The sequence below is a fragment of the Canis lupus genome, chromosome 12 (assembly GCF_003254725.2).
Source record: "Canis lupus dingo isolate Sandy chromosome 12, ASM325472v2, whole genome shotgun sequence".
Taxonomy (NCBI): domain Eukaryota; kingdom Metazoa; phylum Chordata; class Mammalia; order Carnivora; family Canidae; genus Canis; species Canis lupus.
The window spans coordinates 10,359,281-10,387,199 of record NC_064254.1 but is presented as its reverse complement, the minus strand read 5'-3'; the positions used below and the strand labels follow the sequence as shown (position 1 = coordinate 10,387,199).

Here is a 27,919-nt window from a genome sequence, read left to right as displayed (position 1 = left end):
TCTTAAAGACAAGGAAACTGAGACCCAAGGTCCCATGGCCAGGAAATGGGAGTCCAGATACCTCTGACCGCTCAGCTGCCCTCACCCACTGAAGGACTTTAGGAGCTTGTGCACGTCCCTCGAGGCCTGTGAATCTCCTCTCCCCTGAGCCTTGTGTGCTTTCAGCTGTCTAGGTGCGAAGAGGAGCTAAATAAAGGTAGTTTGGGTGGGTAGACTAGACCAAGGCAGGAATCTTCAGAAAGCTGGACTTACTGTCCCTTCCTCGAGGTCCAGAGATACCCAAATACAGAATTGGCTGGGAAAAGGCATTTAGAATCCAACACCGAGGAGTGCCTGAGTTGCTCAGTCGGCTGGGTGTCTGCCTTCGGCTCAGGTCATGATCCCGGGATCCTGGGATAGAGCCCTGCGTCATGCTCCCTGCTTGGCAGGAAGTCTGCTTCTTCCTCCACTCCTCCCCCAGCTCGTATTCTCTCTCTCATGCTTTCTCTCTTTCTCAAATAAATCAGTAAATAAATAATCTTCAAAAAAAAAAAAGAATCCCACACCAAGGAGAAGCCATCATGGAAACCCTAGGAAGAGGGAGGAGAGTGGGGCTCAGGGCAGAATGGAAAACTGGGAGTCATTTAGCCTCTCAAATCCCCTTTCTCCACCACTTGGATTTAAAACTTAATCTCCAGCTCTGTGGTTTGGGGGATAAGGGCTAGCTTTCCTTAAAAGGAGGCAGTAGGGGCACCTGGGTGGCTCAGTCAGTTAAGTATCTGCCTTGGGCTCATGTCACGATCCCAGAGTCCTGGGATCAAGGCCTGAGTTGGGCTTCCTGCTTATCAGGGAGTCTGCTTCTCCCTCTGTGCTCTCCCTCTCTCAAATAAATAAAATCTTAAAAACAACAACAATAAAAGGAGGCACTAGTAGGTCATTCAGTTCATAGACTGTAGTCAGAGATCTGGATCCACCATATACTGAGTGACCTTGGATAAGTCACTTTACCTGATCCTCAGTTTCTTTCTCTGCTAAATAGGAATAACCCTGTCCTTAGTTCCCAGAGCTGCCGTGAAGAGTACACGATGCACATGAAATATTTAGCACAGTGCCTGGCACCCAGTGGGTCCTGAATGGACATCAGCTTTTATCTTTACTATTAATATGCACCTTCCTGGGCATCCCCTGGGCATTTGTCCAGTGCCATCCAGCAGGACTCACTCACCAACCTCCCTGCCCGCCTGTACCCACCCCTTCACCCCCTCCAGCCTAAGAACGGTCTTGCTAATGAAGGAGAAGTCTCCACCCCGCCCCCACCCGCCATCCATTCAGAAGTCATTAGCAGGATCTCCACAATTAGGAACAAATGGCTTATAACGGATGACATCCAGGGAGGGCGGTGGGGCACTCTCGGGATGAAGGGAGAATGAAGCCAGAACTCTGAGGGCAACAGGGGCTGCTGTAAAAAGAAAAACAAGTCTTGGAGCAGGAGGGTCTCCTGGGCTGGCTGCAGGATGAGACCACACCCTCACTCTGTCTCAGAGAATTCAGTGGGGAGGGACAGGCATCCTCGCCGATGGAAGCCAGGTGCAGGGCTGGTTATGGTCCTTTCTGCAGCCTGAGGATTGGGAGGGCGGGGATGTGGAGCTCGGAGATGAGCTGGAAGGGCTAAACTTTAGGAATGGAGAAGTAGAATCACACAGACCAGGGCCCCTGCAGGGCTCAGGGGTTGAGCGCCCACCTTTGGCTCAGGGTGTGACCCCGGGGTCCTGGGGTCGAGTCCCGTATAGGGCTCCCCGCAGGGAGCCTGCTTCTCCCTCTGCCTGTGTCTCTGCCTATGAATAAATAAATAAAATCTTTAAAAAAAGTTCTAAAAAATTATTAAAAAAATAATCATCACACAGACCTGATGAACTGGAACTGTTGGAGGGTTTCTAGTCTCATGTTTTCTAAATTGCTAGTCATGATCTAATGGTGGGTCATAATAGCAATTTAGCGGGTCAAAAAAAAGGAACACACACAGGCATATAAGAAAGCACCAGAGTTATCAGGTAGGCATAAGCATTGTTTCAGGAAACCGGGCTAGGGCTCCAAGTAAAAATGTATCTCTTGCGGTGGATCTGAAGCTAACTGGTTTGTGAAGCACAATGCAGTTCACAGATGTGGAAATGATCCAGAGAGGGACAGTGACACGGCCAAAGCCATGCAGTAGCAGAGGCAGAGCCTGAATCTCCTGGGCCTGACATGGGCTCTGCACAGGGAAGAGGAACCACAAGCGGCCAGGCAAGAGAGAGGAACTTCTGGCAAATTCTGGTTTAATTTGGATGGGGGTGAGGGGCAGCCAAAATAAAATCCAAACTTCTTTTGTCAGCATCTAGCTAATTTTGGCAAAACTGAGATGGAAATTGTCTTGATAATTAATTTCAACTGGGGCTGACTAGATTTAGGCTAAGGGACACAAGTAGAGCATTTGTGTGGGGGGTGGGGTGGGGGGAGAGGTTAGCCTATCCCAGACCTGAAAAGAGCCCCAGGAAAGCCCATCACCTGTCCCCTGCACCTGCAGCCAGAGTATGACTCTCTATTCTTTTGTCAATAATTCAAAAAGGATTTGTGAAGCCCCACAGGGCATTTGCACCATCCTAGCCCCTAGGAAGGCCCAGTATTTGCTTTAACGGGGATCATGTTCTAATAAGATGAACCAGACACTAAAACAAAGACAAGCAGGCCTGGTTAGCGTTACACAGAGCATTACACGGAGCACAGCTGGCGGCCTACTTAAGTTGTGTGGCCAGCGAAGGCCTCTCTGGGGAGACATTTAGGATGAGGAGGGAACTCTTTCAGTGGACCAAATTCACAGTGGACGAAAGAGCTGGTGCAAGAGCCCTGAGGTGGGCCTAAACCTTAGAGCATTATGAAGTATGAAGGCCAGAGTGGCCAAGCTGAGTAGCCTCGGAGGAAGTCCCAGAGGTGAGCAGGAGCCAGATCACATCGGACAACGGTTTTCTATTTCATTCTGTGCTGGAGGAAGCATTGCTGGAGGATTTTAAGCAGGAAGTGATAAAATCTCTTGAGGGTAGATACCTAACCCACTGCTGGTAAACAGTAGGTACCTAATAACTACCTGTTGATTTGAATTAAACAGGAAATACTTCTCAGCCCACTGCTTGAAATGCAACTTCTCTGAGGCCAGAGAGGGTGGGAAGGGGCCCAGGGAGAAGGGTCAGAGGTCAGTGGCCCCTAACCACTAAATGTACTGACCTGGGGAGATCCAGGTTCTCTACTAGCCAGGCTTTGTCCTCCAGCAGAGACATAAACATGAAATGACACAGAAAAGGGGGGCAGCAAGGAGGATGGGGAGAGGAGACCATAAAACCCCTGAAGTGATTCTACACCTTTTTCCCTTAAAAAAAAAAAAAAGCTTTTTGGAAAGGCTGTAAATTTTTTTTACACCAACCTCGTAAAAATGACATCGGCGCATTCTCAAATTAGAACCATTAAAATGAAAACCAGCAACGCACCGATACAGGCAGGCCCACGTGGGTGGGAGACTCAGAGCCTAGGTGCACAGCCGGGTTTCAGGCCCCCTTCCTACCACTGCCAGGAAAGGGCTCTCGCCTCTAGGAGATGAGAATTAACAAGGGACCCCAAATGCTCTGAAGTGAGAATGGCACTCCTCTGTGGCTCCTTGGTTCCCTCCCAGCCCCGCCAAGGGAGGTGTGCAGGAGGCAGGGCCAGGGAGCTGCAGGATCTGGAAAGCATGCAAACAGAGCAGTGTGGTGGCAGTGCTGCCAGTCCCCATGCGACCCCTCCTCTCTGCTCCCCACCGCCTGCTGCTCGGGGATGCATCCCAGACCTGCCACTACCATGCAGCTGTTGGTTCTCCAGAAGCGGGTCTCTTTCAGGTCTGGGTCCAGAGCCACAGGAGCCCAGCCACTAGCCTCACACTAGTGCTTCTTCTGCAGGGGGCTTGAGTATTGGACAGACGTGGAGTGGAGCATGTAGGGGCATGCAAGTCCCTTCCCAAGGACTCCCACCGGGACTGCTCAGGATGAAGGCGCTCCACTGGTGAGAAACTCGCTGACCCACTTAAGGGTGGCCCTCTGCATCTTAATCTTTCACTCTCAGATAAGGAAACATTCAGCCACTCCTCCCCCAAATTCTCCCCCTTTGCCCCCAAACTCCCAAGAATCCTAGCATAGAAAGGGGGTGGGGGTGGGCCAGAAGGGGTGTCAGAATTCCATAGCAGAAGGCTTAGTGGTAAGGGGGGCTGGTTTCCTCTTGGTCCCAGCAAAGCAGGGACCTTGAGGATCCTTTTCCTGGGCCTGGGGCCTCCCTCTGCCCTTCCCACCCGCCTTGCCCTAGCCCTCTCCTGAAGAAACTTTTTTTTTATTGGACTGGGAGGCAGACCCATAACGACCCTTTGGCTTAGTAACCCTGGATCAGGACAGTAACCAGGACAAGGGTTAAGGCCCTCTCCCTCCACAGCACCCACAATTCCACTGGCTGCCTTCATACCTGGGCCTCTATTCCCTGGCAGCAGCTATGCTATGCTACAGCTGTTGGAGAGTCAAGGGCTTCACTGACGAGTTCCTAAGTCTCCCCTCTGGAGAGTTGGGGCCCCAACTCTCCCTGTAGGCCCCCAGCACCTCCTAGGGAGGGCCTCAACCTACTGAAAGAAAAGAGAAGAGTCCAGAAGGTGAGACCAGAGGAGAAGAGTAGAATCTGGAGGGTGTGGGTCCCAAGGAGAAATGGGCCCCTCATCTGAAACTAAAGACCACTGTTGAGAGTGTGGGTGGGGTGGGAGGGGGTGGTGTGCTAATTCACCCCAGAAGCCTCCCTTTCCACCTCGTCCCCTTAAGTAGCTTGGGCAGAGGAGGGCCAGATGGGGGAGGAAAACAAAAATGTCTTCCATTCTTCTTTCCCTCTGTGCCCTGACCACTCCCCCCCCATCTCTTAGGAGGGGGTGAGTTAAAAGGCCATTAGTGTGCAGAGCCCCCCAACCCCTTTGAATGTCCTCACAGGATGTGAACAGGGTGGGATTTGGCCCTGGTTGTCACAGCAACTGCGGTTGGAGTTCCCAGACGCTAGGCAACCCTCCTGTGACCCTCACTGACCTGTCACCCCCGAAACCTGAGGACAATGGAAGTGCAGGCTCTGGAGGCCCAGGATGCCTTTCAGCGTGGCCGCCAGCGGCTCTCTGCCGGCTCCCACCCCGCCTGGCGCAGCCCTCCCAGGCCCAAGACCGGCTCTCCTGGGCCAGAGCAGTCAGGCCGGGCCCCAAGGCCTTTGGAGGCCCACCACCTCCCACACTCGTCCCAGCTCTCATTGCCCCCCATCACAGAGCCCAAGGAGTACCTGTGCGGTCCCTGGGGAAACCTGCCCCCCCCCCCAACACACTGGGGACATTTTATCCAGGAGAAATCAGATTAGGATAAAATGCAAGGCCAACCTTCAAAGAAAAAAGCCATCAGAGGGAAAATGGGAGGAAGGAGCAATGAGGAAGGAAACTTCACTTGGGGAAGGAAGGGGATGAGTGGGCAGCTGGCATGCCTGCTGGGCCCAGGGTATTCTTTAATAGCAGCTGCAGATCACCAACTCCAGCTGGCCAGCAGGGAGCCCGGTGTAAATAAGATTCAGAGCATGTTTGCTGAATGAATGCATGCTCCAAGGCCTACCGCACTGCAAGCCTTCTTCTCTCAGGAGGTTCTCCCGAAGCGGGTAAGGCCCAAGACCCAGGGAGAGCCCGAAGGACAGAGTGGACCCAGCAACAGCAGGCTTGAGACGAGGGAGCTGGAAGCTGGGGCCCTGACTGCAGCCAGCAGGGGACCCTCTCCCTAGTCAGATGGGGCCTGGCAGTCAAGCCAGGTCACCTCCCCACCCCCAGCCCCAGCCCCAGCCCCAGCCTCTGTTTGAACAAGCTCCCAGCCTGCTGTTGCATGGAAACGGGTGTCTGCTCTTGTTCCAAAGTGATGCGGCCACCCTCTTCAGCACTGTTTGTTTCGGCCTAAAGTCCTGTCACTGGCCTGACTTCTGACTTGCCCTGTTTATCTCTCTCTGCTCTGTCAACTCATTACTCTCAAAGGCCAAGACTGCATTTCCAGGGCTTGTTTATCCAGAGTGGAGAGACAGAGACCAGCGGACAGATGTAAAAGAAGGAGAGGGGCTTGGAGGTGCAAGGAGGCCCAAGGACGAGGAATGGGACCAGTGCACAGCCTGCACACTGGTCCCCAACCTCCCTCCCCTAGAGTGGCTACTTAGGGCCTGCGGCAGGGCAGTGTGTTGCTTTTGTTTGTTTAAGAGCTTTCAGGGCCAGGAATGGGGCGCTCTCATGCACTCACCAGTAGACGGATATCTAGCACCTACCATGAGTCAAGCCCTGCTCCCCTCCATTTCCCACGGGGACCCTGTGACAGGGATAGTAGCCAAAAGGAGGCTGAGTGAGCTTGGGTCCAGGAACCGGAAGACCTGAGATCTATCTGCAGCTGTTCTCGTGCCCACTCCTATGCAGAGTGGGAATAACAGCACCCACCACCCAGAGGTGGCCAGGTGATTAAGTGACCTGGGTAGGAGAAGGATCCAACAAGCCAAACAGAGGCAAGGTTATTTGTTTGTCCTCGAAGGACTTCCTGGTTGGGGTTGAGGAGAGGGAGGAGGAACCCGCTGGGCCAGGCTTTCTTTTCTACAGTTACTCTACCCCACAAATAGCCAGGAACATTTGTTGTTGGGGGTACCAGAAAGTGTTATACCGTAAGCTCCACCCCCCACCAAAGCCTGGCTCATATATGGATGGGGCTAGAAGGAGGGTCCACAGACTTTCCTGCTAATTGAAAAATTTATAATTTTTAGTTTTGTGGGGTTCTTTCATAGTTTGGAGCCAATAGAACTTTTTTCAGATCTCAAATATTTTCCTTGGCCCCAGGCACCAGGCCCATAGTGAGCCCAAATGGATAAAACAGCCCTCTGCCTGCCTCCAAATCTCCACCCCAGTTTATTTGTGAAACAGATATAGGATTTTCCAGGACTTTGGGATATTCCCCAAAACAAACAGGAATAACCAGAATGCGGAATATAGATGGCAAAACATGGCTCGTGTGCAATGCAGAATGAAGAAACCTGATCAGTACAGAAAGTTCTGTCTCTCCCCACCCCACACATCTCCTCAGCTATACAGATATCTGTGTTCACTCTGCGGTTTTAGCAATTGTTTAAAGGACACTTTGCAGTATCAGTAGTTCCCCCATGTCCCATCCCCCCCGCCACCTTCAAGATCTTTCTGAGCTCAGTGTGCACAGAAGGGAGGGAAGAGGTGGCTATACAAAATGAGTGGCCTTGGAGACTTCTGGTGGGGTGTGTCTTGTTATTATTTTCATAAAGGGTAGGATTTTGCCCTTTGACCTTGCATCCCCAGGAGATGTCACAAACTCTGTGGGTCTCTTCCCCAGAGAACCTGCTTAGGAAGACCTGGGAGAGGCCAGCAAACTCCCAAGGACTGTGTCTCCAGGGAAAGGTAACAGATCCTCTCCACAGTTTGTAAGAGGAAGTGATTTCTATTCTCAAGTCTGCTGGCATCCACATGGGCCACTCAGTGTGTGCAGGGACTTCACACTCAACTTGCATCTGATCCTAAAATCCCTGTACGTTAGGAGTCGAGGAGGCCAAGGCTCACAGAGGCCCCATGACTTGGCCAAAGTTGCACTGCTGGTAAGGGGCTGCCTGGGACTTAAGCCAGGTTCATTCAGTTTCTGTGTTAGTGGTGGCTGACCAACTCTGGGCGGGGTTTGGGGCTTCAGATGGTGCTGCTTGTAGTCTGACCTCCAGCTTCACATAGTGTGGTGGTGGGAGAGGGCCCCTTAGGGGCCATGGAATTGGGGGAGGAGCCCCAGGGTGAGCCTGGGAGAGAAGAGGAGGACAACGTGGGAACCCACATATGTGTACACTTGAGGCAGGGGTGGGGCACGGGTGGGGACCTTCATGCAAGACCCGACTTCACAGCATTCCCAGAGAGCCCCCCCACAGGCAGTGCCATCAGTGTGCTTGGAGGAGCAATCAAATAAGAGGAGGAGAATCCCAAGGCCAGGGCTGGCTGGGCCGGTTCCCCTGAACTTGTCAAGCATGATTCTCCCTTTGTCCAGGGGTGGGGCTGTGGGCCCAGGACCTGGGGCCCCTGCTCTGTCATCACCCAACCTGGCTCCCCACCCCAGGGCCTCTCAAGCTTCAGCAGCTGGTCTTGAACTCCTGAACTCTGTAGTTGAGGGTGGAATGGTGGAGGGGGATGGGGGCGGGGGGGGCGCAGACAGAGATGCCCTGTCTGACTTCTAGCCTACTGCTCTTGGCCTTTCCCTAGCTGCTTTGGACTCGGGTGCCTGGAACTTTAATTTCTTCACAGCTTGGATTAGGTGCCCAGGCAGAGATAGTGGTGGGGAACATTTTACAACACAAAGTGAAGGTTTTCCTCTGTGCATAGCCCCTTCCTCCAAGGGGCATCCACCTAGACGGGTCTCGGTCCCCACAGTGTGCAGGAGGAGAGCCCAGGCGACCACCCAGCCCAGACACACAGTCTCAAGCCTACTGCCCAGCGTCATTCTGTCTTTGTGGGCATTTCTGGGGCTGTTCTAAACTCCTTGACTTCTGGGTCCCACTTCTCTCTCCTGGGAATGCTGCTGGGCCCCTGCCTTTAGGTGGCCACTAGAATGGGAGGGCGCAGAAGGAGTCCCTGGAGGCTGGGAGGCTTGGAGGGGAGGTCAAGAGTGAGGCCCCCCGGGCAAGCCTGGGGCGTGGGTCACCAGGAAGGGGGGGGCCAACCCGCCCCGCTGGCGGGCCCCTGTCCTGCCGGCTGCCGGGAAGGGGGCGCGGGCTCCTACCTGTTGCTGCTGGAAGTGCAGCAGCTCCGCAGGGCTCATCTCGCCGTTGCTGTCTGCGCCCGCCGCCGGGTCCCTGCCCGCGCCGCCGCCGCCAGCGCCCGCCGCCCCGGCCCCGCCGCCGCCATCGGCCTGCCCGGAGATGCTGCCCACGCCGTTCTGACCAGCGGGGGCCGACCTGATTGTCTCCGAGGCGGATTCCACCATCATGTCGTTCTAGCGGGACCTGGATGGGGGGGAGGGGGAGAGCCATGGGGGAGGGGCTGAGGCTCCAGGCCGCCGCTGTCTATCCCAGGGCAGCCAGTGGAGTCCCCCCAACACCCCCAAACAACACACCACTGCCACTTAACACCCCCAGCTGCCCCCCCCCCCCAGGCCCCAGTCCTAGGCATCTCCTCCTCCTCAACTTCCAGGGAGCAGCTCCTGGGACTCCTCTCCTCCCCATGTCACCCTCTCCCTAGGCTGGGGGAAGGGGCTGCTCCAGACATGCTGAGGCTGCCCCACTGCCCTCCTCCCCATTTCCTGGACTTCCAGGAGACCTTGGCAGGGAAGGGGAAAAGGTGAAGGCTTCACCCCTGCCCCTGGGGAGGGTGGGGTCGGAAACCCGTTTTGGGCTCTCCCTCCAGGCTAGGGCATGCTGGAAGCTAGGGTCCTCTAGGAAACCCTGTATCAAAGCAGAGGAGCTATTCACTTGGACCAACCATATTGCTGGGCCCCACCCCCACCAGTAATGACCTTTGGGTGTGTTCCCTATAGATAGAGACTTCCCCCAGGGCAGGGCCTCCTTACAGAGTCTCCTTCCCCAGGACCCAGAAAAGCTCTAATCCACATTTGTTCCACAAATGTGGTTGCCCTTTGCCCAGCACCTACTGGGAGCCACTCAGCTGGGCCTGGAGCTGTGCAGTGAAGGCAGCCAGCGGTCCCGCTCCTCTGACCTTCCATTCTAAAGCCCCTCAGCCTAGTACCTGGCCAAAAGGAGATACTCCATAATATTTACTGTTTCTGTAAGCACTATGATTCCTTCTCACAAGGAATGAGAGAGCTATTATCATCCTGATTTTACAGATGGAAAAAGTGAGAGTCCAGAGAGTTCAGGGCAAAGAGTCAAGGCCTGAATCCTGTGCCCGCCCTCCCTCCCTCCCTCCCCCAGCTGCTTCTCAAGGAGTGGTGGAAACATTCCCAGAAAGAGAGGGTATGTTTGGAACGGTCAAAGGCAGCCAGGAGAAAGAGGAGGCCTGAGCTTCCTTCTACCACTCAAGGAGGTTCTAACATGTGCTGGGGGTAGGGGGTGGGGGCCTGTAAGCACATGGGGTACTTTAGTATACAGGGCTGCTCTCAAAATCTGGAGTGCCCTCAGTACCAACCTATCCCTGAAGCCACAGCCCCTTGAGAGGAACATGAATTGCAGTCACAAGGGACCTGGTTGGTACCCACCACTGATCTTTGACAGGCGTCTTAAACTCCCTAAACCTCAGGGCGCCTGGCTGGCTCAGTCAGAAGCGCATGTGACTTTTGATCTCAGGGTAGTGAGTATGAGCCCCATATTGGGTGCAGAGATTACTTACATAAATAAACTAAAAACAAAAACAAAAACAAAAAAAACCCGGGGGCGCCTAGGTGGCTCACTTGGTTAAGTCTCCACTTTCAGCTCAGGTCATGATCCTAGGGTCTTGGGATCGAGCCCCACATGGGGCTCCCTGCTCAGCAGGGAGTCTGCTTCTCCCTCTCCCTCTGCTCCTCCCCCTGCTTGTGTTCTTTCTCTCAATCTCTGTGTCAAATAAATAAAATCTGTTTTAAAATTTAAAAATAAATTAACACCTCCCCCCCCCCAAACACTTCCTAAAGTTTAGTTTCCTTGTCTGTAGAAGTAATTCATTTCAGCCTCTTGGAGTCCTGAGCAGAGTAAATTGAACAGCACACGTAAACCACCTTGCAGCATGTAAGCTCCAGTCTACCCCTTCTCTCTCTGCCTGCCCTGTTTGTAAAGGTGAAGACTCTGAGGCCCTGAGAGGCCCAAGACTTGGCCCATTTAACATGGAGATTGAGGGGCCTACAGAACCCAGCCAGTGTTCTTTCTTTCCTTTGATCCTCTTTTGGCCTAAGCAGACCCAGGATCACACAACATGGTCTTCCAACAGGTCGTGGCTGCACAGATCAGAGAGCTGCTTGGAGAGACTGGTTATCTTCCTCATTCCTTCCCCAAGGTGGCGGCTCCCAAGAGCATCTCCCTCCTGCCCAGAAATCCTCTCCCTTCACTCCAGAAGGACTCTTCCCTTACTCTGCCAGGCCACTTGCTGTTTTTGTCTCTACTGGAAGCAAGGTTGGGAGAAGTGTAAGGGTATGGGAGTGTGTGAGGGGGACGGAGAGATTTAAGGGTCTGTGGGGGGCCCACCAGCCACATGGGCCACATCACCGGTCCTGTGGCCCCTCTTCTTCTGTGACTTTGTCTTCATCCTAATAGATTGATCTGTGTAGCCTTTTGGGTGACCCTATGCTGCTAGGGTGTCCCATGTTTATGCATTCTTGTGTGTTTCCAAGGGCTTTCCCTACCACTGCCCACCCCCAGCTGCCTCTCCCACTCCTGAGTTCTGAGAAGAGGTGGGCCAGGGTGAGGGTGAGGTTGGGGGCGATGGTTCGGAAGAGATTGAGCACTTGGGCCTAGGCCTTAATGGCCATGTCAGCCTGAGGGCCAGTGGCTGTCAAATGATGGATGGGGTGGGCACCGGCCTCCACCGCCCGAGCACAGGGCCCCAGCCCCCTTCTCTGAGCCACCCACCCTGATCCCTGCCACCGACCTGCAGAGCACCTTCCCCCACTCAGGCCTGGGCCCCAGCTACACATAAGGGGGATGGGGAGACAGCAGGGGCCCACCCTGCTTCCTCTCCCCCAACCCTGGCCCTGCTGGGGGTGGAGAGCAGCTGCCAGCCTTGATTCCAAATCTAGCTTCTCTGAGATCTGAGAACTCCTGGGCCCCAGGGGACAAAGACCAGAGCCTCAGGGGTGTGTGTGTGTGTGTGTGTGTGTACAGGAGAAAGGAAAGAAAATCCAGCAGTTACTTCCCTGGGGTAATGGAGAGTGCCCCCCTTCCAACACACACACACACACACACACACACACACACACACACCATAAAGTTGTGGATCAGACAGCAAGTTTGGAAAAAGGGAGAAGAAAGGAAGGAGGCTGCAAACAGAGGTGTCCCTTTCTTTTCTGTCTTTTTATGGGGGGGGGTTACAGAGCGACACCCAGTGAACAACATAATTGCTGCAATGTGGCGTGTAATAATAGCTATTCAAGGGCCGATCATTCATATTAAACAGGGTGAAGCAAGCCTCTCATTTGCATGCTTGAGATTATATGCATTTGAAAAGTCATTTCCGCAGGGTGTATGAATGGCATTAATTCCCATGTGGCACGCTCTGCCCTCTCCCTGGGTTTTCACCTCCTTCCTTGCTCCCACCCACCCACCAATGCACACCCAAACCTGCACGTGTTCCCAGGCATCTCCACACCCTCTACCTTCTCTGTGCTGGACACCTGCTCTCTGAGGAGGAGTACACCAGCAGCCTCATGCCTCCTGCCTGGCTCTCCACTGGGTGTTGCAATAGCACTAGGGTGTTCCCTGCACTGTGGGTGAGCAGGCTCTAGAGGCAACAGGGCCTGGGGCAGGGTGCTGGTAGACCTTGACAGCAGGGCCCTGAGAACCTGGACCCTGGCTAGGAGAAGGCAGGAGCCTGGGCTCAGCCACAACCAGCTGTGAATCCTCTGCCTTCCTCCTTTGGGCCTCAGTTTCCCCATCTCTACAGAGAGGTGGTCCTGAAGGCCTTTTTGGCCTTGGAAAGCTCCATGGGTAAAATTCCCTACCCCAGCACATGCACACAAAGCCACAGTGTTCTAGTGGCAGGTGGGAGCCACTGAAGACCCATCTGGCTTGCGGCTGTGGTCCCTTGCCCAAAGGGCTCCGCCTAATGTGGACCTGAGCTGCCTCCTCTGGTACTGGGGTGGGGGGGAGTCCCCTCCAAAAGCCCCCTCCTCCCTCCACTCCTGCCCTTCCCCTCTGTCCACACTCCCTCTCCCCCTCATCACTCATTCCCTCAGCCAACAGCAGCTGACACCTGCGAGAGAGGAGAAGACCCTTGCAGGAAGGAAATCATTTGGTGTCAAGGGCCAGCTGTGTGACCTTAGGCAAGTCACTGCCCCTTGCCCTTGTCACCACATTGGTCTTTCTTCCTTCATACAGTGCGTAAGGAGGGGGCAACTAGGTCTTTCTAGGATTCACGAAGATTGAGGCCTTCATCCCCCACCCCACCCCCACCTCCCCTGACCCCTCTTCTGCCCCCTTGGGGTCAGGGGAAAGTGACTAAGGCCACATTATTTAGGTGGTCTAGAATTTCTCTCTGGGGCTCTAGTCCCCCCTTTGGGCAGGTCCCAGTCTCCCACCTCTCAGGAACCCCTCGGGGAACCAGGGCATCTCAGAGCCTTGGGCCAGGCCCCGAAGCTCCCGCAGACGCCTGCGGAAGAAAGGAAGGAAGCTGGGTCAAAGCCGCAGTCTCCTCTTCCGCTCCGGGGGAGGCTGCGGGCCGCTGGGGGCTCCCACTTCCCCTGAGGCTCCTGGCCCTTCGAAGAACCCTGGCGGGCATGCAACAGGGGGACGCCTCCTGGTAACTTCCCCGGTCCGCTTTGTGCCCCCCACCCCGCCCCCAGGCCGGAAGTGACGAGCTCTACCCATTTTGGGGCTAAAAGGAGAACCCCAGGACCAGGATGCTTTTGGGGTGAGACTGGAAGAGGGCCGGGGAGCCCCACACGCGGAGAAACCTTTGTGCCTTTTCCGCGGGCACATATGGCGTAGGGAGTATTAATTACCGTAGCTTTTTAATTAACAATCGCTTAATCTGAGCCGTAACATTTGCCACGACACCCTGCGCCTCGCCGTGAACCCGCGCCGCCTGCCCTGCCAACTCATCAATTAATTTTTATTGACGTTTTCTTCCCCAAACAGGCACAATACCAGGGTTTTCCAATTAACACCTCCGCGATCTCTAATTAGTGCAATTAACAGACTGATGGATGCCCGGAGTTTACCCGCGAGGGAGGGAGGGGGGAAGGGGCGGGGCCGCCCCGGCGCACACGTGCACGCGCGCAGCTGGGCAGCGGGCAGCGGGCAGCGGGCGCACCCGGGCTCCAGCGCCCGCAGGGCTGGCGGGGGCGTGGCCACAGGTAACCCCGACCCGCAGCGACTGTAGTGCTTTCAGGTGAAACGAGTAGTCACTGTTGCCAGCCCCCCGCAAACCCACAATCTAGCCACGGCGAGAGCTGGAAGCCTGAGACTGAAAGTTGGGAAACCCGGCACCTAGCCCCAGGTCTACCATCAACTTGTGGGTGACTTGGGCCACGTTCATTACCCGCGTTTCTCCTCCGTATAATGGGGGAAAGCAGACTAGAAGTAGCCAGCTATCTACAGAGTATAGACTTCCGAGAAAGATGAGGAAGCTGGCCTCAATAAAAGACACAGGAGGCTTCTTAAAATACATCATGGGGTAGTAGGAAGGGAGAACAAAATGGACCCTAATCTCAAGCCAGGGGACCTCAAACTTGAGTGCATCACAATGCCCTCGGAGGGCTCGCTAGAACACAGATTGCTGGGCCCCAGGCCCAGGGTTTCTGACTCAGTAGGTCTGGAGTGGGCCTGAGCATCTTCACTTCTAAAAAGCTCCCAAGTGATGCTGATGCTGCTCATCCAAGACCACAGGTCTCCCCCGTGATGACCACTGACTTTATTTTTTTTTAAAGATTTTATTTATTTATTCATGAGAGACACAGAGAGAAAGGCAGAGACACAGAGAGAGGAGAAGCAGGCTCCACACAGGGAGCCCGACATGGGACTCGATCCCAGGACTCCAGGATCATGCCCTGAGCCAAAGGCAGACGCTCAACCACTGAGCCACCCAGGTGTCCCGACCACTGAGTTTAGTTTATGAGCTGCCTGTGGCCAAAATGAAATGATCTATCTCCAAGGTCATGTATTCATTCAACGTGGATTTAGTGCCTGATTAAGACAACACTGATGGGGAGGTGCGCCTGGCTGGCTTCCTTAGTAGAACATGCAACTCTTGATCTCCAGGTGGTGAGTTCAAGTCCTACAATGGTCACAGAGCTTACTTTAAAGCAGGGGTGGGGGGGGGTGGGCACCTGGGTGGCTCAGTGGTTAAACATCTGCCTTTGGCTCAGGGCGTGATCCCAAGTTCCAGGATCAAATCCCGTATCACACTTCCCACAGAAAGCCTGCTTCTCCCTCTGCCTATGTCTCAGCCTCTAAGTGTCTCTCATAAATAAATAAAATCTTAAAAGAAAAAAGAAAAAAGGTCCTCAGGGACCTTTCTTGCAGGACGCTGGAATTTGGTCCCTGCCCTCTGCAGGTTTATAAATCTTAAAGAAGCCTGTGCAGTAGTGTCCTAGATGCTTTGAGGGCAACTTGTAATAATGGGGGTCCTATTCTCCCCAACCTCTTTTTACTAGGGAAATCTGGCATTGGTCTTTTTGAAAATTTAGCCACTAGTGGAGTTTTGGCTATGAACGAAGTCATTCTCTCTCCTCCAGTGGATGGCCAAGAGTGTACAGCACCAGCAAGGACCCTTCATTCACGGGTTGCACAGATATTTAGGCACCTACAGTGTGGCAGGCTCCGTGTCTGCAGACCTGAGCAGAACAGGGCAGAACAAGGCACAGGCCCTGCTCTGCTGGAGCTCATGGTTCCTGTGAGGGGAGGCAGATGATAAGTAAGGACACAAAAAGAGATAAGCTCACAATAAAGTAGGTTTCTATCAAGTGTGAGTACAGGGAATAAACAGCGAAATCTTACTTAAACCAGGCGGGTGGCGGGGGGAGTGCAGGGAAAGTCTTCTTTTTGAGGAAATGGCATTTATGCTCACAAATGAAAGGTGAGTAGGTGTTGGCCAGGTGAAGTGTACACTGAATTGCAGGGGAAACGGCACAGGCAAAAGCCCCTTATTTCAATAGAGGCTGCCAGTTTCAGACTCTTCCAGAGCCAAAAGTCTTTGAAATGGACACATTGCTAGATTACATGAAAAGACGTGGGTACCACGTAGAACAGAGCATGAGGACACCTTATATTTCCTATTTCCTATCTTTCTAGTTATCTTGCTATCAAATCTTGTGTCAGGGACATAAAGCAGAGGGCTCTTCAGAGCAATAAGCTCTGACATTGCACGTAACTGAAGAATGTTTCCCAATCTGTCATCCAAAGGCCTGGGGGACCCCCCCTCCCTCATTCAGCTCAGACCCTGAAGGCGCACCTGCTCAGGCTGCCAGAAGAGGTGAGGGCTTGGGCAGTAGCCACTTTTGACCTTGGCCTTCTGTAGATAGCCACTCATTTGCCATCTACCTGCTGACCATTTTCTGGTCTCTCATTATCTTTGTAATAAGAGCAGTGAGGTCATCCGTGTGAGCCTCGGTTTCCTTATTTGTCATATGAGGCTAATGCCAATAAACCTTCCTTTCAGGGTTGCTGTGATATCAAATAAAATCCACTCCATGAAGAAGGCATTCAGAAAAGGGTAGTTAAGTAAGTATGGGGGCCCAGAAAGTCCTGCTGCAACTCAATTCTGAGTGGGCTATGGTTTATGATCCTATCCCCTTATTACAGCCCGTGTTCAGCATTTGAGTAAAGTGAGAATAGGGCCCATGGCTTAGAATATGTCTCTATGGCTCCAAAATGGGTCTCCAAACCAGAGCAAGGTGATGTGAGTCACGTCATCACCGGGCTTTCTGATTAGGCCAAGAGTGTCTTTCCCTAAGAAGATGGGGCTCTCTTGAGTTCCAGATAAAGCTTAATCCCTCTCCAAGCCCCTGTTATCCCCATACTTTGGGGCACCCCAGGCTTCCCTCTGTACTCTGATTCCTGCCCAAGATTCTCCCTAAATGACACACCAGCAGCCACATGCCCCAATATCAGAGACCATTCAAGACCTCTCAGCACAAAACTTCAGAGCTCGAGGAACGTCGTGCAAGAGTCAGGGTGAGGGCCTGCCTCTCTAACGGAAGGCAAGAAGCCTCTGACTTGGGAGATGAGCCACCATCCGTGCTGCTTCACGTTCTCTCCTGAATTTCAAATAACTTTAGTTTTTAATCTTAAAAGCATTAGACACCTTGGTAGAAAATTTTGAAGAGAAAAAAAGTATAAAGAAAAAACTGGTACCCATAATTGTGCCACCCAGAGAGCTAGCCTTTTGGGATCCACCCCTTCCAGTCAGTTCATTTTCACTCTCTTTGGCATATAAACATTTAAAAAGTGAAATTGGGGTCATAATCTGTACATGGTTTGAATTTTCCTATTTTTCCACTCACCACTTACTATCATAACCATTTCCACATGACAGCAAATATTTTAAGCAACAGTTTTTAGTGGTCACATTGTTGCTCCAATGGGCTGCATGTTCCAGAATTTATTGAGCCAATCCCCTAGAGTTGGACATCCAGACTATTACCTATTTTTTTACTATGACTCTGCAATAAACACCCTTTTGCTAACGGAACATTCGATGTTTCTAACTACTAGCTTAGGAAACGTGTTTAGGTGGAACTATGTATTTTTAAGGCTGTCAATATATTTATTCCCTAATTGATATCCATTAAATTTGTACCAACTTTATCCTCCCTCTGGCAATGCACACATCTCTTGGAGGACTCACATACCCCTCACCTTTTTAGCATTTTCCCTCCCTCCTCCTCAGGTCTGTTTCCAGAAGATTCTCAGATCCTGCATAAGGCATTCAAAAAACAACACTTACAGATCCTGTCAAATCTGGGTGAGTTTACAGGGTACACAGCTGGCTGGTGGTCCTCTGCCTGTAACTAATACTGAACACAGTAGGTACTGGGGTCTGGGCATATGGAGGGAATAAAACACAGCCTTTGCTTTTGTGGGGCTTACAAGTTGGTGGAAGAAAAAGAGACACACCCAGGCAAACACAGCATTAAGAAAAATACCCAATACCTAGGCTCCACCCTGCATCAAATAAATTGCGATTCTGGGGAGTGGGGCCGGACATGGATCATTTAAAAATATTTTCCAAGCATTCTAAACTTCAATTGCAGAGGGCGCCTGGGTGGCTCAGTTGGTTAAGCATCTGCCTTCGGTTCAGGTCATGTTCTCGAGGTCCTGGGATTGAGCCCCACATCAGGCTCCCTGCTCAGTAGGGATTCTACTTCTCCTTCCCCCTCTGCCCCTCCTCCTGCCTATGCTATTTCTTTCTCTCTCAAATAAATAAATACCTTAAGCTTCAATTGTAGCCAGGATTGAGAACCTCTGATCTCTATATATCGCCCAACTTTCCAAATGTTACATGAAATTGACACTGTAGGGGTGAGGTGCTGGCTATGGGTGCCTAGAGGGAATGGGGATACTCTGGGAAGGCTCTTCCAGTAGGAGGTGACTTCTAAGCGGAGTCACAAGGAAGTGAAGCCTGGGCACACAATTTGTGACTATATTTTATTTTAATAACAACCATTCCACTCATAGAGTCCTTGAAAGTCCCTTCCCATACCCTGTCCCCTCTTCTGCACACAACCTGGCATTCGTTTGACAGATGAAGGAGCCACACTTTGAAGATGCTTACTGACCTGACAAAGTCACCTGGCTGCAAGGAGGCTGAGCTGAACTGGAACTCTAACAGCTCTTCCCATTCCCAAATCAGTGCTCTTCTCCTGAATCCCACCTCAGAGGCCTAAAGGGTGGTCACTCTGGGAAGCGGTTGAGCCTCTGCCTTCAGCTCTCCCTGGAGTCTGAACCTTTCCTCACCACTGCCCCCAGCCACAGTTTACTTTCCACTGGCTCTGGCCCTATAATGCTCCCACCAGGCCCTAGCACCCCATCCTAGAACCACACCAAGAGGAAGAATCAATAAAAAAAGAAAGAAAGAAGGAAAGAAAGAAAAGAAAGAAGAAAGAAAGAAAGAAAGAAAGAAAGAAAGAAAGAAAGAAAGAAGAAGAAAAGAAAGAAAAGAGGAGAACCAAAGATCCCACTCCATCTCATTAAGAAAGTAAACATAAGAGCCATCTAAGTGTCTAATTAAGCTTCTAATTAGTCCCTGCTTGTTACTAATGCAAATTAGATTACTCCGCTTAACTACAGCATGTCCACAACACCCTTGTTAATTGCGGCCTTTTGAAATTAAATTACTCCCTAATTAGCATATCAAAGCCATTGATTCGGAGCTGGGAAAGATGAGGGCAAGAGAAGCCGAATGCCAAGTTTGGTTAATCAGAGATGGCTAATTAAATAGTGACTGTCTTTCGTGGGGGGGCCTGCTGGTTTGGGGTGGCGGCAACTCATCCGAGGCCTGAGTGGCCATCTGGAGCTTGGTTCCGGTAGTGCCCTTGGCACCAGGGGGCTCCCGTGAGCAAAGGAGGGGCTCCAGTCAGCCTGGGACACATCACTTGGTCTGGCCCTTCCTGGGGGCCTAACTGCTTCACGCCCAACCTGCTCCTGACCTGCCCTGGGCCCTCTCTGTCTCCCCTGATGATATTTAGGTGTAGTATTTACAGGCATTTTGGGTACCAACTCAAGGGGCATCCGAAATACATCCACATCCAGATACACAAGATTCAGCATCCTCCCCTCCGCCCCAATTTCCCTGTTACAAAATGAGTTCCAGAAAGGTGACTTATATCCAATTCTCTTGTCGCCACCTGAGGTTCCATTCTTGGAAGAAAGTCTCCCCACTCCCCCTCACAAAAAGTAAGTTTGGGGGACAAGTGATGATGACTTTCATAGTCGGGCTCACCTGGGCAGGGATGACCTGGTTTCAGCTTGGAACAGACTCCTGGCGACACAAGGCCCTATAATTCCTTCCGTGGTCAAAAACAGGAAAAATACCACCGTCAGTTCTGAACAGAATTCAGCTGGGGTCAGGGTGTCCTTAGAGGTCTTCTCTGGCTCTAGTTAAGACCTTGCAGAGTCTCTCAGACCACCTCCCCTTCTCCTAGCTCTTCCTTGAAGAATATTGAGGATAAGTAAAATCTCCAAGACAGAATTACTAACCACAATGCCCTCAGGGGCCAGGCTGGTCACCTAGGAGGCCAGGTGAGAAGTACAGGGCATCAATCCCAGCCTGCCCTTACCAAATGCAGGCTGAGTGTTGACAGGGTTTTAGTTTTTCACAAGAAGCCAAAGGGGGGTATTTGTGTGAAATGTACCCTTGTAATAAGTTTTGTGTGAGTCAACAAGACTCCTAAGGGGTGAAGTTGGTCAGTTAGTGGCTCAGCCCTTATGGCCAGCATTCCAGAGAAGCAGGTTCCAGTTAACTGTGTGGCCTCAGGGCCATTGCACTACCTCTCCAGGCCTGGGCCCCTCACCCATCAACTGAGAGTTGAGATATGTCTATATCGTCGCCTGGAGAATCTCTCCGGGCTGTTGTGAGGATCAGAACAGGGAAGGCATGTGAAATGGCAAGGCAGAGATCCTCAGTCAGGGTCTGGTGACCACTTATTGTACTTTGTACCTGCCACAACCCCCTCCCAGATTGGGACAACTTCTAGAACTTTCCTCCTTCATCTTCCATTTACCTTCTTATTCCTGCAGAGGCCCAACTTAGCTCTCAGGCAGCCAGGAGGTACCACACATCTGTGCCCTCTGCCCCTTCATTGAGCAGATCAGCCCCTGGCTGGGGCAACAGCTCCTAAAGGCCTCTTCTAAAAAATATGAAACTTTCACCAGAACAAAATCCTGAGGTGTGACAGGCAGGCCTCTAGCCTGGCCCTCCAAGGTCCCCTCCTCCAACTAGGGTGTGTGTATCTTGTGGAAGAGGCTCTTTGGAGTCTGTCCCTAGCTCTCCCCGGGGTCCTCTCCAAGTTTCTCACCAGCAGCCCCTGGAGTACACAGCGTCAGGGTCAGGGCCAAATCCCCCAAGGGTGAGGTTCTGTTGGTTTAAGGAAGGATGGAACAGGGCCCAGGGGAGAACAACTCCCTATTGCCCCCCCCCACCCCGCGCCCCAGCTCAGAAAGGGTGAATCCCAGGAGGTGACCAGGGAGGGTACCCATCCAAGCCAAACCTGGCAAAAGGCAAAAGCATTCATGAGGGTGGTTTTGTTTTAGAAAATAGGTAGAATGAAAGGCAAAGCAGAAACAGAGAAATGGGGAGGGGGTGACGCCATCCTGATGTGAGGGGGAGGGCAGCACGGAGGCACACAAGGGCCAAGCTGCAGCCCGCCTCACTGAGCTCTCTCTCCCAATGAGATTCAATTAATTGATAACAAGAGGCATCAAATTAATTTCTGGAGGATGTGAGATTCTGATGAAGGGAAATCTCGTTGATGGAGATCGAGCAGGGGGGGGGCAGCACCCCCTTTTAATCAGGCTCCGCTGCCTAATTGGGAAGGAGGAGCCCGGCCTGTGCGTGCGGAGTCGCCTGCCCCACACTCCACAGCGCCCCTTTCGGGAGGGCGAGGCGGAGGCCGGGCCCACCGCCATGAACAAGGGGAGTGCGCTGGGACCTGGCAGTGTCCCCGGCCCCCCCATGCCCGACCCGCAGCTCCGGCCTGGGCCAGAGGAAGCCCAGCAGAAGAGGCTGCAGGGGTTCCCAAGTCAACCTGCAGTTAGGAACACCTTTGCCGAGAGAGAAGTGGGCATGCCTAAGGTCTCCCCAGCATTAGGAAGTTGGTAGCAGTGTGCTGTCCAGTGACCCTCTCCTGGAATCCAGACCTTGTTTACCACCCAGATCTGCTAAGTCATCCCCCAAAGAGAGGAGTGCAGTTCGCAGGGAGAAGGCACACCCCCCCCCACCTCAAACACCGGCAGCCCCCTCTTCCAAAATTCCCTCGACTCCCCAGGCACTGGAGTGGAGGGGGTCTCGTGCCCCAGGCTCTTTCTCGGTGCTCTGGTCAGGTGTAGCACGCCTGAGCTCAGAGATTAAGGAACTTCCAGCAACTTGCACTAATGCACTTGCAGAGGCTCAGGGAAATGCTGGCGGGGCAAGCAACCCAGAGCAAGGGCGCGGAGCTGGATGGGGAGACCAGTAGCACTGGCTCTCCAGGGGAAATCCCGGAGGCTTCCTAAAGGAGGGGTTCTCCCAAGTGGACCAACTCTGCATCCTTAGCAAGATCCAACCTTCACAAGCGCCTCCTGCTCCAATGATCCAGCGATGCAGGAGCCTTGAGAAGATAGGGAGCTTCTCCACACTCAGAGCTTTGCTCCTTCAATGCTTACAGCTGCAGCCACTCCCTGGGTCTCCTACAAATCCTGCCATTCAGTGTCTCTTTCAGATTCTCCCCAGCTATGCACACCCTTCGTTGCAGGGTGCCAATGTGCATCTGCCTGGGGAAGCCCTGAAGGAAAGGAAGAAGTACACCGATACCCTTTTTTGGACCAATTTCTTTCAGCCTGGGTCTCCTGGAAGTGTGGGCTCCAGGCTGCGGAGCCCAATCTGAGGGAGCTCATCGGTTGGAAGAAACAAGAATGGGAGTCCCTTCGTTCCCCCAACTTCCACTTTTCCTTCACACAGCACAGGCCTCATGAAGGCTCTCCCAGGTCAGCAGAGGCATCCTCTTGCCCCTGGGGAGCATCAGGACCAGTCCCCAGACCCTATCTGAAAGATCAGCCCTAGGGCACTTGCTCCACTCCTAATTTTCCAAGTTGCAATGGAGTCATCTCTTATTAAACCTCTTCCCCTCAACCCTCATGCTTGCCACTGCACCCATTAAGTGCTCCACAGTCCTCCTCCTGGTCTCCATTCCCTGAGTTACCCTGCCCTTAAGTCGCCATCTGTCTCTCCTTTGCTACTGGTGAGAATTCGAGGTAACTTCCACCTGCTGACCCTGACTACCTTGAACAAATGCCAAGGGTTAGTATTGTGTACACACTCCACTCTGAGGAAAGCCCACCAGCTCGTCCTCCTCACCCCTACCCCATTTGCAGGGCAGCCCAGGTCAGGTTCCATCAGAATCAGCTTGGAGTGGGAGAGAAAATGCCATTTACCTTGGTCCAGGACTACCAATAAGCCTGATGGCCCTCAGGTCCCAGCTCTGGAGGCTCCAGTTGGGCAGAGGATTGGGAACCGTGAGGTCAGCAGAGCTACTGGTATTCTGGGCACAGGTGGCATGGCTCTGGCCAGGGTGGGGAGAAGGTGCAGGGTTGCACTAGAGGGACAGCCTGGCAAAGACCCGGAAAGGAGTAGTCCTGGGATAGGAATCAAGGGAAGGAAGGACATCCATCAGGACCAGGCCCCCTCAAGGCACAGGGCACTTTGACTCCCACAGCTCAACATCCTGTGGCCCTGTCCAGATGTGCACTTCTTGTGCTGGGAGTTCTCGATGTCTAGCTCAGGCAGGTGTGCTCTGAGTCTCTATGAGGGGCCCACAGTCTCTATGAGGGGCCCACTGAGTGCCATTTCACCAAACCCCTGCATGGGCAGCCACAAGGCTTGGAGTAACAGGGCTCCTGCTGTGATGCCAGCAGGGTGGGGCTGGCAGCAGGTGAAGAAGGTGTGTGTTCCCATGGCCAATCCAGGAAGGCAATGCTGAAAAAGCCAGGAACTTTAGGCTGAAGTTTTTTTTCTTCTTCTTTGAAGTGATCCATCCACAGGTAGGTCTCCAATTGATCTAAGACTGGTGGCCAAACTTGTCTTCCATAAGACTGTATAGGCTAGCGTTCCAAACCCCAGAAGTCTCCCTTTTTGGAGAGAGGTGAATTATTCCTCGCATTTTTGTCTTCACAAGCACCATCACAAGTGGTGATGGTGGGGTAACATACGTCTGGATCGTTCTAGGGTCGTATGCAGGTGGGAAATGCCAGGTTCTGAACCTAGACCCCCCCCCCCCTTAATGGGAAGGCAGGAGGAGAAAACAGAGCCTTCTCAGTGGACAGCAAAGGGGCAGCCCAGGCCTGAGTTTGTAAAGGAGGGTGTGGTGGAGGGGGGTTGGGTTGACAGGCCCTCTCATCCCCTCCTCTCTCCCTTCCCCACAGCGAGGCTCAGGCCCTACTGGTTGCCCTGCATTTTAGTCTCAGCTGTTCCACTCACTAGCTGGTAACCCCAGCCAAGTTGCTTCTTCTCTTTAGGCTTCCTTTTCCAAGCCCATGAAATGGAGGTTAAAACACAAACATTTCCAGTATTCAGTCCAACGTGAGTGCTGGTAACGCTGGAAGTCGAATAATACAAACCACTCCTTGGTCAGCACTAGTATGTGCCAGGCTCCGTGCTAGGGACTTCACATACAAGCTCCCACTCAACTCCCAAACGGACTCTCTAAAGTGAGCATTATTGACCCACTTTACAACATGGGAAAACTGAGGTTCCAAGAGCTTAATAAGTTCCCTAGAGTCCCATCACTGCCGGTGGTCAGGTTCCAAAGTCTCTTCCACTGTGACCCATGTTCTGGCCAGGCTGGTGTTCCCTGCCTTGGGTTCTGGAGTTCTGGAACCAAGTCCAAGGAAACCATTTCAGCCAATGGAATCCTGTCAAAAGTAGCACCCACCTGGCCTTGGTCTGGAGAAGCTGGGAGAGCTGTAAGACTGTGAAGGGACACTGTGTGGCTCTCCCCGGGTAGAAGAAATTATTATTTTGCACAGTTTGGGTTATTAGGAAAGTCAAGTCATTGTGCCAGGGACAGATGCGGAGGGGCTTGCATTTCAGCTGGAAAGATAGGCAAACCACCAAGGTGGGGGGGGGACGGGGGGTGGAGCACAGTGATCGGTTAGGATGTGGGGGAAGAAGGGTGCAGCCATGCCAGGTGTGGCAGGGGAGTCCTCTGGAGATGACCCTCCCTTCCCTTTGCGCCTCACACCTCTCCTCTGAAACAGACACCCTGCTCTCATTCTCTTCTCCTTGACGCAATAGCCTCCCTGTCTGTCCTTCCTACCCCAGCAAAAGAAGCATCAGAGAGCAGACCCAGCCTTCTTGTTCACGCTCTCTAGTGCCCAGCCTGGGACCTGCCCAGACAGACCAGGGGCTCAGCAAACACTTGGGGGAATTACTACATCAAAGGAAGCCCCCCACCCCCTCTCCCAGCACATGCCCCCTGCTTTCTTCCCCCTAAGGAAGAGGTGTGTTTGGAGTAGGGGCCCAGCAGGATATGCACATTCCTGGCGAGAAGGGACCTACCTGCTAGAAGCCAGAAAGGAAGTTTCTGGCCCACAGCAGAGGAAAGGGGTTGAGGGGGGGGTATCAGTGTCTAGGTGTGAGCAGAGTACCTGCATAGAAAGGGACAAAGGCAGGTTCTGTGTCAGGCTGGGCCCAACCTGCCTTACCCCTGGCATTCCCCAGCATTGGTGTCAAGCCTTTCTCTCCCCAGGGCTCAGGGGTTCCCCAACTCTGTAACTCCTGGGAAACCTGCCCAGGACTGGGAGAAGGAGAGAAAACCCCACCCAGAGACTCAACGGCTTAGTGCCAAGAGAGAAGCTTCCCATGGTCTCTCCCCTAACTCAGTGCTGAGGCTGGGACCAGAGTAAAGTAGTGGCTGGAGGGTCTGGGAGAAGAGATTCCCAACTTCCTGGGGGTCCTGGGTATGTTTGGGGGGATTGGGCCCCCACAACACCACTTCCTCCCCCATGCTACCTTGCCCGGCTGAAAAGAGTGGGAGCAACACCAGATAAGGAGTGCACCCCAACCTCCCACCCAGTCATACCCCTTGCTTTTGAGAGGCTCAAATCTAAAGTAGTCAGAGAAAGCAAGTCGTCCAGGTGCCTACAACAGTCTCGGGCCCTCCCTCCAGCCTGCCAGGTGTCAGGGCACCCTAGAACCCAGGCAAGACAAAGTTTCTCAAGTTGAAAACAAAACAAAACAAGCCTGCAGACTTCCCATCCCCAGAGCAGTTTTCTTCCCGGTTGCATGGGGTTCGTGGAGATCATCTGGGGCAGGGACTGTCTGAAGCGAGTGTCTCTCAGGGCATCTGAGATGCTGTCATCCCTGCCCTTCCGGCCCCTGAGACTACCCGCTGGCTCACCAGGAGTCAGGGGCTTGAAATGCCCAGCCCCGGGGACGCTTCCAGTTCGGGATCTCTGCTGAAAGTGAGTTTCTGGGTTCAGACTCTCCGTGTTCCAGTCTGGTTACCCACTGCCTTCTCCGATGGGGCTGTGGTCAGACCCTTCCGCGGCTACAGGCCGTGTAGACGCTCCCGCCGCTCCTTCCCTGTGCGTGGGAGATGGCGGCACCCTGTCGGTCTCCGGCTCCAACCCCCCGCCACATCTCATGCTTCACTCCCGGGCCCTGCAATCCCAGACCCAGCACAGTTCGCCCTGGGACAATCCAGGCAGGCTTTAAAACGAGGGATGAAGATGCTGAAGTTCAAGGAAAAAACCCGCATGGGCCAAAATGCTCCTGGGTGTTCTCAGGAACTGCAGGGATGACAGCTTCAGACTCGGGTTTGCTCTTTCATCCTCCCACCTGAGCCCCTGCTCCAGGCTCCGCGGCCAGGCCAATCCGTAGGAAGACCCGGTGCTGGGGTGCGAGACACGCGGTGATCTCCAGACGCCTTAAACCCCGGACGCCGAGTGAGCGAGGAAATCCGCCAGGCGGGGGTTGGCAAGAGAAGCCGGAGTGCAAAGGGATGAGCTGGGCGCTCTATAGGCTCTGGGTGTCCGTATTCCCATATCATCTTCCCCTAGCCTAGAGGGTCCGGGAGGGACGCGGACGTGTTCACGAGATCGCCCCAGTTGTAGGAAGGAATCCGCAGCCCTTAGGGCCTCTGTCTCAGAATCCGCGTCCCGCGAAATCGCATGGTCCTTTGCCGGGGAGGCCGGGACCCGGGTCGCTCGGAGCGCCCCGCTTCCTGGCGCCACAGGCTTTGCCTGGGCTCAGCCCCAAGTTAGTTTGGCGTTGACCGGGAGCGCCAGGCCGGAGCACCGCCGGGGTGACCGCGGGTCACAGAGGTGTCCGTGACGGGCAGTCCGGAGGAGACACTGGGGTCGTCAGTCTGGGGGGGGGGGGTCCTGCTTGGTCACTCGGGAACCCTCTTCCCTGGGGGGGGGGGCGTCGGAACCCTGCGGCCGCCCTCCCTTTCCAGCCCCAACGCGGTGAGACGGGTGGGGGCAGGGGTGGCTCTCCCTAAATGCGGTGGAGAAAGGTATCGCCGGGTCGGTCCCCCGCCCTCCAGCACAGGCGCACAAAATCACAGGGGCCGTTTCCAGACGCTCCCAAGTCCCCAAGAAGTTTTCCGCTCCATCTCGGAGCTGGCCGAGCGAAGCGATGGGGGGAAAGGGGTTGCCTGGCCCCGGCACCTCCAAGGTGCGAGCCCAGCAAAACGAGTCCCCTTCTCACCCGAGGCTACTTGGCGGGTGCGATCGCGGCCCACCCCCCACCCCCATCTGCCTCCGGGGCGCGTCTCGGGGAATCCTGGACAGACCCGGGTTGGGTTGGGGGAGCTCGCGCCACCACTTCCCTCCCCAGCTCAGGAAAGTCGGGGCCGGGAACTACTCTTTGTTCGACTCCGGCGGGGGGCCGGGGGGTCTGGGGGTCGCGCCCCCTTACACCCCACGCCCCGCGGCCAGGCCGGGAGGGGGCGGGGCCAGATCCTGGGGGAAGGGCGGGCCTCAGTGGCCTTTCCAGGCCCCCCCACCCCGCCGCGCCGACCTCCGGCTGCCCCCACCTCCCGCCGCCCGGCCGCAGCCCCCACCTGTTCCCAAGGCGGCTCCGGGCCGCGGGGGCCCAGGCCGGGGGCGGGGTGTGGTGGCGGCGCGGGGTCAGGGCGCCGCAGCCGGCCCCGGCTGGAACAAAGTGCGCCGGCCTGGGCCCGGCTCCTCCCGGCGCCCAGCGCGTCTCCGGCGGGCAGTTTGCAAACACAAAGTGAGCCAGTGAGCGGGCGAGAGAGTGCGCGAGCCAGGGAGTTGGTCTGGTCGCCGGCCCAGCCCCCACCCGCGTCCCCGGGCTCGGCCCGCCACCTACCTGTCCGGCCCGGCCGCTCCGTGCGGGCTCCGGCCCGTCAGCCCGCGCGGGGCATGGGGCTCGCTCGGGTCGCAGCCCGGGCCCGCCGCCGCCCGCTGGGGCTGCCCCTCCGCGCCGCCCGGCGCCGCGCAGCTCCCGGGCGTCCTCCCTCCGCGCCGCGCCGCGCCGGCCGCCGCGCGCCCTAGCCCCGCC

At 54.3% G+C, this 27,919-nt stretch overlaps 1 protein-coding gene across 12 annotated transcripts in view; it reads right to left on the bottom strand.

Moving 5' to 3' along the window:
* Positions 1-27,868, bottom strand: part of FOXP4 (forkhead box P4) — a 53,532-nt gene extending 25,664 nt beyond the window's left edge. For 3 of the 12 annotated variants that reach the window (XM_025418732.3, XM_049092094.1, XM_049092099.1), the window contains exons 1-2: positions 9,708-9,849; positions 8,841-9,063 (exon numbers count right to left, since the gene is read on the bottom strand). In XM_025418732.3, the coding sequence (XP_025274517.1) occupies positions 8,841-9,047 (207 nt within the window). In that variant the 5' untranslated portion in view covers positions 9,048-9,063; positions 9,708-9,849. Of the gene's footprint in view, positions 1-252; positions 391-8,840; positions 9,064-9,707; positions 9,851-19,639; positions 19,679-27,727 lie in introns of those variants that run through there. The other 9 variants (XM_049092095.1, XM_049092096.1, XM_049092100.1 and 6 more) reach the window with 6 other exon arrangements.
* Between the last annotated feature and the right edge of the window lie 51 nt (positions 27,869-27,919).